This window comes from Dysidea avara, chromosome 8, assembly GCF_963678975.1.
Source record: "Dysidea avara chromosome 8, odDysAvar1.4, whole genome shotgun sequence".
NCBI classification, from domain to species: Eukaryota; Metazoa; Porifera; class Demospongiae; order Dictyoceratida; family Dysideidae; genus Dysidea; species Dysidea avara.
The window spans coordinates 35,070,518-35,086,203 of record NC_089279.1 but is presented as its reverse complement, the minus strand read 5'-3'; the positions used below and the strand labels follow the sequence as shown (position 1 = coordinate 35,086,203).

The 15,686-nt window shown below is 38.6% G+C and overlaps 1 protein-coding gene across 2 annotated transcripts in view; it reads right to left on the bottom strand.

Moving 5' to 3' along the window:
• Positions 1-1,724: 1,724 nt before the first annotated feature.
• Positions 1,725-15,686, bottom strand: part of LOC136262672 (centrosomal protein of 76 kDa-like) — a 35,001-nt gene continuing 21,039 nt past the window's right edge. Inside the window, exons 11-19 of one of the 2 annotated variants that reach the window (XM_066057045.1) lie at positions 7,671-7,875; positions 7,401-7,605; positions 6,526-7,350; positions 5,512-5,664; positions 5,357-5,469; positions 5,199-5,303; positions 5,032-5,154; positions 3,021-3,241; positions 1,726-2,960 (exon numbers count right to left, since the gene is read on the bottom strand). In XM_066057045.1, coding sequence (XP_065913117.1) covers positions 2,903-2,960; positions 3,021-3,241; positions 5,032-5,154; positions 5,199-5,243 — 447 coding nt within the window. In that variant the 5' untranslated portion in view covers positions 5,244-5,303; positions 5,357-5,469; positions 5,512-5,664; ... (1 more) ...; positions 7,401-7,605; positions 7,671-7,875 and the 3' untranslated portion in view covers positions 1,726-2,902. Of the gene's footprint in view, positions 2,978-3,020; positions 3,242-5,031; positions 5,155-5,198; positions 5,304-5,356; positions 5,665-6,525; positions 7,351-7,400; positions 7,606-7,670; positions 7,876-15,686 lie in introns of both variants that reach the window. The other variant, XM_066057046.1, reaches the window with a different exon arrangement.

Genomic DNA, 15,686 nt, shown 5'->3' with positions numbered 1-15,686 from the left:
CTTCATGGCAGGCTATATCGTGTGTTTGTGTTGCCAATATTAGACTACTATGATGTAGTGTGGACACCTTCTTTTACCATACATTTCAAGTGACTTGAAAGACTTCACTCAAATTTTCCTCTTTATTATCTAGTTCCTGTAGTTCTATGAGTATTACTCTGACAGAGCGACAATGTTATCATGCAGCCATACAAGTTTATAGAACTTTACATATACTCCATCATATCTACTCATTATACTGTTGACATCACTTTTCGTGTTGTCCACAATGCTCATCATTTATTTGTACCAAGAGTTAGAACTACATTCAGTTAACAAAGAACAGTTTTTATTTTTGTGGTATACAAATTCAGAACTCACTAAATCCGAAGCAAGGAAACTGGCAGATTTTAAATCTTTTTATAAGTCATTTTTAACTGTGTTTGTCAGGACACCACAGTATTTTTATACTGTGCAGTCTTCCCTTAAAAAATTATAATAAACATCACACCCATACAAGGTGGTAGGTAATGTTTTGTTCATACAAATTATATGACAGTCTTCAGAATTGCTTGTCAACTGATTTAGCTGTAACTAACACATTAACATATTGGGTGACTGTTTTATTAGAGTATTTTAGTTGAGTGTAGTAGTATAGTGTTCACACTACACTGTGGTGAACGTTACACATACTGTACACACGTCCTTGAGAGTATTATAGCATCTCACATGATCCCCTTGACACCACACACGTACTGGATACATAAACTACATACGTTTGGCATTTACTCAACCAGTTATCACCACATAAAGTTTAAGGGATACAACAGCGTCAGTGATAGAAGCTGGGATTTCAAATTATTTAGGCAGTGCTCCTTCATTACATTGTGCAAAACGGAGCCCCACCCATCCACAAGCCACACCCACATTCATGGCTAGTAGATTTGAGGTATTGAGTTTGTCTTTGTCCAACTGTGTTGACAACAAATTTGTTAGTGACTACAAGGATCATACAGTAATATGATAGATGATACAGTGGAACATGTCTTAGTGACCACCTGTCTAGTAAAGCCACCTCTGTAAAATGGCCATTAGAAATTTATATGGACTTACAGAAATCTACCTGTCCAATTATTAAGGCTAGAAATTCTGTTATCAAGATGACTGGACATATTTACTAGTTGAGGTACTCATGGCTGTAAAGTGTTGTATAACTGTTCCATTAGAATCCCTCACTGACTGCTCTATTAGAGTATAGTGCTTGTGCCATTTTCCCCGTTATTTTTGAAGCAGTTTCCCTGGCCACCTCAATGATTGCTCGATCAGATATCCATCACGCCCTACTGTGAAGCCACACAGGTATCCATCTTTGTTGATAGCAACCATCACCCAGAAACTGGCACACATGGCTTCCTCTAGTGTGGTGTCCACCACCATACTGCTGCTATTAACAACCAGTAGTAAATAATAGTGATAACCATTTATATTATATTTTGATGTTTAAAAACTAAAGCAAAAAACAGTGTTATTTGCCATACAGAATGGTCTATGTGACCACAGTGCTATAGACGTGACTACAGTGCTATAAACATGACCTGCAGTGCTATATGTTATTAAACTCTGCATGGGTTAAACTGACTTAGCTACCAGAAGAAAGTTCTCAAAAGCACACGTCTAACTCACTGCACTTTAATAATACCTACGTAACTACCTACACTCAGTACTACTCTACAAAAACCAATTATTCAACTTTTACAAATACTTTTACAAATACTATAGTGCTAACCTAAAACTATAATGAATATTTTATTGAAGTTTGGTTACTATATCTCTGAGTATGAAGAAATAAAATGTTTTATCACATAGTGTTGCACTGATATGAGATTTTTCCAATATTCCGATAACCAATATTGGATAATATTTTCAAACTGATAAACGTAACCAATCCAATAACACAGCATGTCTATTTTGTAACAATTTTTACTAGAAATTTGATTGTAAAGGATCAATTTAGCTTGTTTATAGCAGCAGTATTGCTATAACAACAGCTGACAGTACACTGAAGCAGTAATAACATTGTAATATAGGAAAATGTAACTTGATACAGTTGTAAACATCATGAACATGTATGCAGTATATTCCTAGCTGTATCTGCTGCTTTTTTTTGTTGTGGTGCTGATCTGATACATATAAACAAAAAACACAGCCAATATATAGTTTTTCCAATAACCGATCCGATTATTGGTGCAACACTAGTGAACAGTAACTATTAATATTCTATTAAATATATTTAGTGGTAAGTGATAAATGTGCCATCAACTGGCAGCTGCTTTGTCAGTCGCTATGAAATTTTGTAAAAGTTGCAGCTCTAGAATAATTAGTGTTCGTAGAGCAGTACTGAGTGTAGGTAGTTTGATTAACCAAGAATCTGGATAACAGGTTCCACTGTAGTAACTTTGTTGTAATGGAATTCTTAAATACCCTAATAGAACATTCACCATCAACTTGATCATAGTAGCCACAGGAAGTTACAACCAGTTGTAGTTACACATGAAGATTTCTCAGACTATTATCCACAACTATTGATAAAGCATAATATCTATTAGAATTTTACTACAAGATGTGATTGACTGACTGTACATTAACATGTATAGTACTGTATGATTACTGACTTCTAGAGTATTTCAAGTACACATTGTAATTTAGTTACCTAAAAGTAAATAATTTGATGTTGAACACTTGTACTAGAGGTACTATAGAAACACAGTTCTATCTCAAATGTTGCAAATATATATAACATGTTCATGACATTGTTATTTTAGAGTATTTTAGTGTAATTAGTGTAGTAGCTCACACTACACTGTGATACTTGACAGCAAACATCAACCAAACTGCACACACGTCCTCAGGGTATGGATAGACCTTAACCCTCACAACATGTCTCACATGATCCCCTCAACAACCATGCACACACTGGAGACCTACAGTAACACATCAACTTGACCCATATGATAACTAAACATGTTAGGACACACACTCACTTCAGACAAGTAGCAAACATCTTGTGGACATTTCTGTGTATGAACTGGATGGGGAAGCCTTTGAAGGTGTGTCCATGAGGCACCGTCCACCATATAGCCTGTTGAAACTCTTCATTACCAGCTGATGTCATACCAACACATCGGTCAAGCTCATAAGCAGCAAGAGCAGACGTCAACAAGTAACACATCTCATCATCCCAATGTGTGGACAGGTTACTGTCCTGTTACCATAACAATGTCATTAATGAATTATCATTTGATACTGTATGAAGGAAAACTTTGGAGAAGGAAAATTTGGTGAATCAAGCAAAATATCACTGTTGGTGAAATAAAATTTGGTGAATTGTTAGCAAAGCACATGCCCTATTTAATTAATTAGATTACCAATCACTGTGCCTGAAGCAAGAATCTGGAGTGCCATGCTTCTTTGGTGCCTGGAGTCAGCAATCAACTAAAAGGTAATCCTATATAGACAGTAGATCTACACCCTCTGGAATAGACTAGTTGGTATGGTAGCACTCACTACTTGTCACACCCGTTTCAAGATGAGGTTTGAGGATCACGGATACAGCTAGCTACCTAGTGAAGTAGTCGAGGCAGGCTTGGCTCTAGTTTGATGCCTAGCCCAGTAGCCCTTGGTTGAGTAGAAAATTGTTCAGTTCAAGGCTTGGTTTGCTGTTTTCTTCACTAGCAAAATATTTGGATAGGGAAAATTTGGCAAATTCATGGTCATTCGCCAAATTTTAATGTCATCAAAGTTTCCCTCCATACGGTATTGTTTAATACTCTAATTGAACAGTCATGTAATAACATACCAGGGGCGGATCCAGGGGGGGGGGGGGGGGGCTTTGGGGGCTGAAGCCCCCCCCCCCCCCCCCTTCATATTTAGGCTTTACTTGATCAATATGCTGAGTATTATAATGAAATTTTGTCTTAGCATAATTATATGATCACTAATAATACAAATACTCATAAAACCACCTTATAAACATCTTTCCAAGGTATTATCAGTGGATTTATGCTAAAGTTTATTCAACAAGGACCTGGATCAGCATTGGAGGTGTACAAGATCAAGATACTCTAATAGAGCAGTCAGCTAACTACTCTAATAGAACATTCACTGGAAACATGTAGTTGGTTCTGTTATGGAATTTTTCCAAATCTGCCTGCACCTATACATACAGTGAAGTGCATTGGTCTGTTTAAAGGGCTTCATTCATCTACTTGTGTAGTTAATATGTATGGCAACATTTAATTCAGGTACACAATTTCCATTGAAAATGCTCTCAGATTCAATCTTGTATTGTTCAAATTTCAAAATTTTCCACTTCCAACATTCTTACTCTAACATGCACCTATTCAGTGTTGTGCAATTGTGAGCATGTACTTGGTTGTCTGTACCTACCCAAACTTTTCCATTAGCAAAATGCTTCAGAGAGCCATACCTATAATCTAAAGGCAGTATATAAAATATCTACAGGTATGAATTTTATGTGGAAATGTCTCCAAATTGCAGTATTTTAGCATCTATTTTTCAAAATTTTCCTGGGGAGGCATGCCCCCAGACCCCCCTAGTTCCAGCATGCTTCGCATTCTGGGAGGTGTGCTTCGCACACCTCTACCCAAGAGATTAGTACCTGAGTTAGCCCCCCCCCCCTCCCCCCCCCCCCTTTATAAATCCTAGATCCGCCCCTGCATACATGTACACAAATTTATGAGTGATACATTTTTAACGATGGGTATGTATGTAATACCAACATAAACTATAGTCAGTGGCCAAACAAGGGCTACACCCCTGGTAATCACAGCCTGTGTCATGTAAACTGGAGCTCAACCTGTCGTATAGCCAAGGTGATGATTGTTGAAAGCATTCGTAATCATGACAGCCTTTATAGTTAGGAAGATAAGTTTCTTGGTGAATGCAAGACAAAGATGCAAAAAACCGCCATCATAGAGTAAGTTAAATATTCACATCCTGTACAAACACAACATACACAGTTACACACATTACCATTCTATACTGACTGGTCACACTCCTCAGTTCAATCTCCACTTCATTACTACACAATACTGGATCAATGGTACCAGTACACAATGGAGGAATACTACACCAGGTTACTGCTGCTACTGTAGGTTATAGGTTCCATACTAACACCTCTTACTAGGGGTGGGGCTTACCGGTCCATGGGTGTGGCCGATGGACTTAATGGCTTCCTCACTCATGGCTTTCCATAGTGACTGGTTAGTGAGATCAATCTGGCACACCAACAGAGAATCCGATGCCTAACATGTCCATAGTGGTAATACATACAGTATACAGGCTAGGTGACTATTACCTGACAGTTAGCATAGAATGACTGATGGTTGAAGACACAACTGATAAGGGTGTTCTAGTTGAGGTACTGGGACCCCAGCTGGGTGATCTGGATCAATAGGTTTGTGAGGAAACCTGTCCAGCATGTTTGAGTTAAGTACACGACTACAATGTAACCTTTCTGCTGTAAGGCTTTCCCAGAAAGCAACAGAGCTATCTGGTGCTAATGTCATCACCCATGTGTGAGCCACACCTCTATCTTGCAGCCCACACAGACATACACATTCAAGCCAAACCCCAACAGGAGTAGTAATGCAGGTCCTCACAATCCTGTGGAGTGAATAATATTAGTAACAAACATACACACTGCACACATTATAGACATGTGCAGAGGAGGCTGGACACGGCACATGTGAGCACATATATTTGTATTGAAAGTATAACCAAGCCTTCAGCAAAGTTTTAACAAGCACCATTCAAAAGTGCACCTCAGCTTTAGTATTTTAGGGCAATCTACCCCATTCAACCCCACTACTACAAACCCATAAATCACTGTAGAAATCTTAAGGGATCACGTGCGTTGCAAGTTTCATCAGATATCTACAGATAAATCGACAGGTAGAACTATAAGGACACTTTACGTGCTTGTAGTTGATCTGAATAAGCATTGAAGAAAGTAACATGGATGCTGAAATCGCTTCCAAGTGAACTGAAAAAAAGAAGCGGATGCTGCCAGCCTGGCCACACGGAGAACTGATTAGAGAATGGGAAACCTGAACACTAGTGTCTCAGTAAGAATTCCGTTGTACATCACAAAAAAATCGGGTGTGTCTGTTGCTTCTTTATCACTTAACCTTCGTCTTGGTATTGGAAATATGCAATTAACGGTAATAGTTTTTAGTAGCGTTTATATCATGTCCAACCTCCTCTGAGACACGTGTGTACATGTACATGAAATCATATAATACACACTGCAAACAAATTATATAGTGATGTGTGTGCGTCTGTGTGTGTATTGGTGCTGTGTGTGTGTTGTGTTGTGTGTGTTGTGTGTGTGTGTGTGTATGTGTGTGTGTGTGTGTGTGGGTGCGTGTGTGTGTGTGTGTGTGTATGTGCATGCGCATACACATGCAAGCTTGCAAACTACACGATGGTTGACTATCTGATACTCCACACACACACACAACTTACCCCACATTTACAACAAAGAAAAGAATGTAAAATTGTTCTGATCTACAGTGACCACTACTTCCAATTGATGCTACCCTCTCAAAACCTATCAAATTCACGGATCTTGCAGCATGTCTCGGACTATCCAGTAATCTTCCCACCCTCAGGGGCCTCATGTACACACACACCAACTTATTGGTGGAATTTTCATCTTGAGCAAACACTTTAACCAGTCGTTGTGCATGTTGCTGTCGAATTTGTAGGTATTCCTTCCACCATTGTTTGGTATAGACAAGAAACAGACATTCCTTTTCTACACATCAACTTCTCTCCACACTTAACTGACCACTCACCATGATTGGTTGGGTCAGTTTAGGAATAAGTTCCAGACTGATATCTGTAATCAAGCACCCTTGCTGGGATTTTAGCCGCCTCACTACCTATACCACTCAGCTCCAATGACCTAGACAGCTGATCCATTGGGTCTGATAAGATGTGCCTCCATTCTAAATAACTAAAGCCAACTAAATCAATTTCATCACTCCTGCAATTTGTTTTCGTTAACACTAAATGTACAGAGTCTGTGATGGAGAGGGATCACCATCCTGTCATTGTCATAATCAGGATGACTAGAAGAGTGTTTGGATAGTTCTAACAAGAATCTCTCCTCAATATCTAGCTCACATAAACAAGGTGCAGGCCGAGATTTGAATTGTTGATGAAAATGAACGTGTAGTGTAAATTTGGATTGAGTTCTTTCTGGTGTCATATCTGACTCTTGAAGATGCTCCAGAAATACTTTCCCACCCATTACTCGCAGGAACATGTACCTCTTGTTCTGTTTCACTATAGCCAACATGTAGATCAACAGTAAAATACTCTAATAGAACACTCACCTTCAACTCCTTGCAAGTACATTCATCTGGAGGACTATATCTACCGGTTTTGTCTACTGCGTTACTACTGAGATTAAGAGAGACCATGATCTGGTCGATGATTCTCTTCTCTCTCAACTGTGACAGTAAATGTTTCTCGTCATTGTTCTACTTACTAGTCAGTCCTACTGGTTATCATCTTCAGTAGCTCCACTACATCAAGTGGCTGTAAATAATCACAATATAGAGTATAACGTTAATTTTAAAAACTGAGTTAACACTCAACGTTACTTTTTCTACTGATGTTTCTTGACATGAACTCCTTGAAGTCACTTTACACAACAGACAAACTCCCAAGACACCATAATGGCTACATGACCTAAACAACCTCTCCCACAGGATACTACTGGATGTCTTGTTGTCTGACATAATTATAGTCAATATGACATCTAACATCATCAGACAGCAATAGCTGGTATAACTTCACCACTGCAGTCTATACAAAACATGAAATTGTAACTTAGCAACTATTCCATATAAAGCACAATTTTGTTACAAAATGTCTATATACATAGTTCTTATATATGAGGTCCAAGAAGCTGGTGCACCACACCAGTGTGTACAATTAGTTATTAATTTCCTCCATCAGATTGTACTATTGTACACTGTTGGTACATGTTGTTGAATAGTAAACTTTTTGTACATGTTTAATTTGCTTAAAATGTATTGTTAAGAAAGTTTATATTTACGAGATAATTTTGTATATTGCAGTGGAATCTATGTATGTATAATTAATGGTCATCTTCGGGCCAGAAAGTTTTATATACAGGTGCCGGCTGTTATAGAGAAAAACCAGCATCAGGCAGTCAGCAGCGTAAATTACTATTATTGGCTGAACAAGCCACTACCTGCTCATCATAAGGCAGTAACTGCTATGAAGTTATGTTCATCCTCAGCTGTTTACAAAATTTGCAAATCAAACACACAATTTCACGACGTCAGGACAAATATTGTTCCATAATATCATTAGCTCAATAACCTTCATCCTTTAATACTGGCAGTAGTCACACTGATAGTAACTGTATAGTAGGGACCACAAAGCAGTAGGCGTGGCCCATGAAATAAAATCACCCAAAAATCAGCATCAATTTTCCCTGACAACGATGAGGCAGTATTAGTGAGGTAAAACTAAGCCCAAACAAGCTTTCAGATCGACCCGAAACGCTTTCAACAAGTTGCTATGGAATTTAAATTTTTTTTTATTCAATGGAATTTTCTACTGACTGAGTAAGTAAGTAACTGACTGATGCCTTCAGACAAGCGTACGGCTAAAGCTACGGGCTTGATTTTTTCACTGTTCGAAGTTACTTCAGCCCAACAGGTGCCTTTTGGCATACCGCAGTACGTACAATGCATTCTTCATGGACTTACCAGTGTCCCCTTTGTGTCTCATTCATCTTTGCTGACAGGGAAAGGTGTCGATTTGGTGCGAGCACGTGATGGCTTCCCTTCGAAACGGAAATCGTCCATATTTTTCATAGTGGCTATTTTGATTGCAAAGGTGCTTTTCAAGCGGTTCTTGATTCGTGTTGCTGTGTAACGGGTTGAACATAGCTGACAGCAAAGCGTAATGGATTTTAGACGATAGTTAATAAAAATTGAGGCGCGGCACCATTTCTTTTGGTATGCGTAGATTGTAGAGGTTCTTCCGGAAAAGTTCTTGATTCGTATTGCTGTGTAACGAGAGCTGACAACGAAGTGTAATGGATACTTCACTTTTCAGACGATAACTGATATAGCTGGGGCATGCGGCACCATTTCAGATGCGGTATGCATGGGTTCACCAGTCATAATAAAATTATTTACAAAAAAAGTTAACAAACAAGTACACGAAAAAATTTGGAATTTTCAACTAGAGTAGGGACTTTATGATAGTGAGAGAGTTAAGTAACTCACAATAACAACAAAGTTGAACAAACTATAGGCTCTTTCTATCAGAAACCCCTGGGTGACCACAACATCATTCTGTAGGTGAATTTATTGTGCATAAGTTGTGAAAATCAATGAGTCACGTGATGATGTCTAATATAGTAGTTATCTGCCATCTGAACAACACAACTAAATTGTCTTTTCGTCGGTATGAACTGACGAAACATACAAACATACGTACACACAATTTTACAGAACAATTTCAGAAATTTGGTTTTAAAATTATGTTCTTATATACCAGTATATATTCAGTAGCTCACTTGCAGATTACAGTAATAAGTGAAGGTTACCAGTGGATTGGAATATGTCATTTTTCCAGTGTAGTTGATACTGATCGATACAATAGAAAAGAGACATTCACCACTGAACCAGTCACTACAGAGTGTAGAGATGTTGTGGTAAAATGGCAAGTAAAAGAATAAAAAGACTGAATGTTGGAGGAGAAACAATCGCTACAGAAAATAAGCTAGTGCATATTGTACGAAGTATACATATCACACTACAGGCTGGACTACACCTGATTAAGATGGTCATCAAGATCTTGATGATGATGTTGATGAGCATAACTATGAAGCAATGATGGGTACCATGATTGCTTCCATCCTTGAAAACAGTGATGATCTTGATGATGATTGTGAAGGTAGTTGACAACAAAGATGATGCTGACACCAATCTTCATGGTAAAGTTCACTTTGATGGCAACTTAATTCTGATGATAACACTAATGTGGATGCTGATAATCAAATATTTGATCCTGATTACATTGACTCTGAAGATAGCTATGGTGATCCTGATCTCATCAACAACAATCAAGGTCCTGGTCATGATCATACAGATGATAGAGGACATATTCGGAGTAGTGGACTGGAGCAAACAGCAACTGTAGTTGCAAATACTATCCTTTATTGTAATTGTGTTTATACCGTATTTACTTGTTGAAGCTCTTATTTTCAAAATCGATCATTGCACAACTCAAATGCAGCTATTATTGAAGGTGTGGCAAGTAAATAAAATAAGGTACCTACGTAGTATAGCCATCAACAGCAAGAAGAGTCCTGCATGTACTGTGGTACATAATGTATCATAACAAGTCCTATAGTCAGGCTCACCCCACAATGCTTTTAGAATCTGTTATGTTGCTGCTGTGTATCCTAAATTTTACACAGTAAGAGCTTCACCAGACCCTTTTTGGGGCCGGGCACCGCTAGACTATCACTTGATTGTCATTGTTACGTAGAAAACGTGGTTGACCACAACCATCTTGTGCAGTGATCATGTGATTAACAAGTTTCACAATCAATGCGCATGGCTTTCAAATCAGTGATGGCTTTAATCTGTAAATATGGACTCAAAGAAGGACTCAACAAAGGTAAAGAGATGGTTTGTAAGTTGGTAAACTAGTTTAATTTTGTGACCTATTAGCTGGTAGAGTCATTGGTGAAAAAGTTGAGGACGCAATTTACGAAGGGCTAGAGATGGGCCTCCATAATGGTGAGACTGCCTAGCTGTATGACTGAATCGTGAGCAGAAATGTATTTAGTCGCAGCCGGTTCAGCTCTTGGCAAAGAACTGGTGAATAGGATAAAAGATCACGACAGTGAGTCAGTTGGTGTAGGTTCATGGCATAATTATATGTCAGTATTATGATTCAGTTGCAGGTGGAACCTATGAAACAATTGACAGATTCAGAATGAGTAAGGAGTTACGATAAACTTTGTCTTTGTGAAAATATATTTTTATTGATTTATAGAAGTTATGATAGGCCTAATAGTCATAGGGATATGAGTGGCCATCAGTGGTGCTCTGAGTGAAATCATGTGCCACTACCAAACAGACTCAAGGCAGACACAAGTGAGGATTATCTGTATAACTATACAGAGTCATGCTGATAATATCTGCATTCTTTGATGTGCTATATATTGCTAGCTAGTAGTGATATTTTGTTAGAAGTCATTTAACACTACTAGGGGTTAAGGTCACTGCTGAATTTGCATGTTAGTGTTTGCATGTTTATTGTTTTCCTCTTAGTAACTATTGCCATGTGTGGATAACAGGTGTTGTTGTTTATCAACTACAATTGGTTGGAATGGTGCTGAGAGGGCAGACACAAGCAAGATATCCTGGAAGGTCAGCATAGAGTTTAATACTGTCAGGTAAGTGCTGTTGGAGTCCATGAACGAGAACCTGTAGGACTGAATCATGTCTCCAGCTATACCTTGATCAAGACCAACAGGACATCCAGTCAAGATATGGTTTTTTAGAGGGTTGACAAATGGCACATTTAGGGTTAATATAAAGTGTTCACAGTAATGTCTAATATTAGCTATGTGTTTAATATATCACACGGTGACATCTGATGGAACCTGCCACAGGAAAATACCGTCACTAAAACAGGCCGTTTAATCAACCGTGAGTCTCCGTGATTTCCACTGAAACGATTTTTTGCGGAAACCATGTGATCGATCCATGTGACCATTTATGCTGTCGTGGAACTAATTAAGGATGGATTAACACGTTCCACTGGCTGTTTCCTCATCATACTACTCTCGTTCTGGCCCGTGCTACTGTCTGTCCATAGTGCGACAGCTGGTGCTCACACCTGGTGTCCCAGCCCCATTAATCCTGTACACTGGATCAACAAAAACTCCACAGTATAATTGCAAATTTGATGATGCTGTTATTTTTTTTTCATATGGTGAGAAAACAGATCAATAATATTCTATACAGTTGGCTAGAGAATCCATTAATCAGTAACCCAGTGTGACAACTTGACTGCATTAACAAACTTGTCAGCCATCTGTTCAGGTTCCAGGCCATCCGTCAGTATTTCAAAGTGTCAATTTCACTACACATCACAGATAGAATGCATTATTGACTGACTAATACAATTGATAAATAATGCTCACCAGATGTCAGGTGCCCGAAAACAACTGTGCATTTTGTTTGCTCTCCACACTGCTACTATGGTAACTTTATGTATGAACATTACAACCACTCAACAAGAGAATATGACATGTTACAAGGCCAATCATTATACCAAACTAATATAAACTTCACAGCGCATGCTGATGGAGGATTGTACATAATTCTGAAGCATCCTTGAAAACAGTGGTGATGATCTTGATGATGAATGTGGAGGTTGTTGACAACAAAGATGATGCTGACACCAATCTTCATGGTAAAGTTCACCTTGATGACAAACTTAATCCTGATGATAACACTAATGTTGATGCTGATAATCAAATATTTGATCCTGATAACACTGATCCTGAAGATAGCTATGGTGATCCTGATCTCATCAACAACAATCAAGGTCCTGGTCATGATCATACAGATGATAGAGGACACATTCGGAGTAGTGGACTGGAGCAAACAGCAACTGTAGTTGCAAATACTATCCTTTATTGTAATTGTGTTTATACCGTATTTACTTGTTGAAGCTCTTATTTTCAAAATCGATCATTGCACAACTCAAATGCAGCTATTATTGAAGGTGTGGCATTTAGACAAGTAAATAAAATAAGGTACCTACGTAGTATAGCCATCAACAGCAAGAAGAGTCCTACATGTACTGTGGTACATAATGTATCATAACAAGTCCTATAGTCAGGCTCACCCCACAATGCTTTTAGAATCTGTTATGTTGCTGCTGTGTATCCTAAATTTTACACAGTAAGAGCTTCACCAGACCCTTTTTGGGGCCGGGCACCGCTAGACTATCACTTGATTGTCATTGTTACGTAGAAAACGTGGTTGACCACAACCATCTTGTGCAGTGATCATGTGATTAACAAGTTTCACAATCAATGCGTGTGGCTTTCAAATCAGTGATGGCTTTAATCTGTAAATATGGACTCAAAGAAGGACTCAACAAAGGTAAAGAGATGGTTTGTAAGTTGGTAAACTAGTTTAATTTTGTGACCTATTAGCTGGTAGAGTCATTGGTGAAAAAGTTGGGGACGCAATTTACGAAGGGCTAGAGATGGGCCTCCATAATGGTGAGTCTGCCTAGCTGTATGACTGAATCGTGAGCAGAAATGTATTTAGTCGCAGCCGGTTCAGCTCTTGGCAAAGAACTGGTGAATAGGATAAAAGATCACGACAGTGAGTCAGTTGGTGTAGGTTCATGGCATAATTATATGTCAGTATTATGATTCAGTTGCAGGTGGAACCTATGAAACAATTGACAGATTCAGAATGAGTAAGGAGTTACGATAAACTTTGTCTTTGTGAATATATATTTTTATTGATTTATAGAAGTTATGATAGGCCTAATAGTCATAGGGATAGGAGTGGCCATCAGTGGTGCTCTGAGTGAAATCATGTGCCACTACCAAACAGACTCAAGGCAGACACAAGTGAGGATTATCTGTATAACTATACAGAGTCATGCTGCTAATATTTGTATTCTTTGATGAGCTATATATTGCTAGCTAGTTGTGATATTTTGTTAGAAGTCATTTAACACTACTAGGGGTTAAGGTCACTGCTGAATTTGCATGTTAGTGTTTGCATGTTTATTGTTTTCCTCTTAGTAGCTATTGCCATGTGTGGATAACGGGTGTTGTTGTTTATCAACTACAGGTGAATGAAGAGGTCTTTGATGAACAAATGATAGTGACAAGTTCAGCAGTTGATTTTTGTTGCATATATTTATGAATTATGTCTTTTTAAAATATTAAAATATGTAATAAGAATGGGAGGAGAGAGTCTAAACACTGCTATTTGATTGTGAACTCAAGCATGCAAATCGATTACTTACAAGATTTGCTGATAAACCACATGACAACCACAAGCCCAGTATGAATCGAGAGAGAGAGACGACTTGTTTTGCTAAGACAAAACTACAATTAAGTACAGAGGTCTAGACTCAGGGGTACCATGCACTGGATGGACAGTACAGGATCCCTGACAAGACTTACAATATTAAATTACAATACAAAAATAATAATTATAGAAATTTAGTTTAGGCAAACTGATAGATCCCAGTCTGGGTAGGCTCTAGAATTAAAAATCCTGTATGAGCAGGAGACAGCGATGCAAGCAGCCTGCTCAAACAGGGATCTTATATAGTCTTATTTGCCACATCACAAGCATTGGCTACTTGGGCAATTGTGTCTGGCATAAAATGGCCTAAACAACCAATCTCGATGGAAATGAGATTGACAGATAAGCCAGAAAGCTGAAGGTCATATTGTAAACAGCTATAGCGATCTTCCCTTCCTAGCTCTAGCAGCCAAAAGATGTTGTTTCTGGGTACTGGTGGGAATAGTTGGAAACTACAACTAAGTCAGGTCTGCTAAAGGTGGAAGAAAGATTGATTGGAATGGTGCTGAGAGGGCAGACACAAGCAAGATATCCTGGAAGGTCAGCATAGAGTTTAATACTGTCAGGTAAGAGCTGTTGGAGTTCATGAACGAGAACCTGCAGAACTGAATCATGTCTCCAGCTATACCTTAATCAAGACCAACAGGACATCCAGTCAAGATATGGTTTTTTAGAGGGTTGACAAATGGCACATTTAGGGCTGATATAAAGTGTTCACAGTAATGTCTACTATTAGCTATGTGTTTAATATATCACACGGTGACATCTGATGGAATCTGGCACAGGAAAATGCTGTCACTAAAACAGGCCGTTTAATTGACCATGAGTCTCCGTGATTTCCACTGAAACGATTTTTATGCGGAAACCATGTGATCAATCCGTGCATGACCATTTATACTGTCGTGGGACTAATTAAGGATGGATTGACATGTTCCACTGGCCGTTTCCTCATCACACTACTCTCGTTCTGATCCGTGCTACTGTCTGTCCATAGCGCAACAGCTGGTGCTCGCACCTGGTATCCCTGCCCCTTTAATCCCGTACACTGGACCAACAAAAAACTCCACAGCATAATTGCAAATTTGTTTTTTTTAAATATGGTGATCAATAATATTCTACACAGTCGACTACAGAATCCATTAATCAGTAACCCAGTGTGACAACTTGATGCATTAACAGACATACAAAACTTGTCAGCCGTCTGTTCAGGTTCCAGGCCATCCGTCAGTATTTCAAAGTGTCAACTTCACTACACATTAAAGATAGAATGCATTATTGACTGACTAATACAATTGATAAATAATGCTCAACAGATGTCAGGTGCCTGAAAACAACTGTGCATTTTGTTTGCTGTCCACACTGCTACTATGGTAACTTTGTTTATGAACATTACAACCACTCAACAAGAGAATATGACATGTTACAAGGCCAATCACTATACCAAACTAATATAAACTTCACAGTGCATGCTGATGGAGGATTGTACATAGT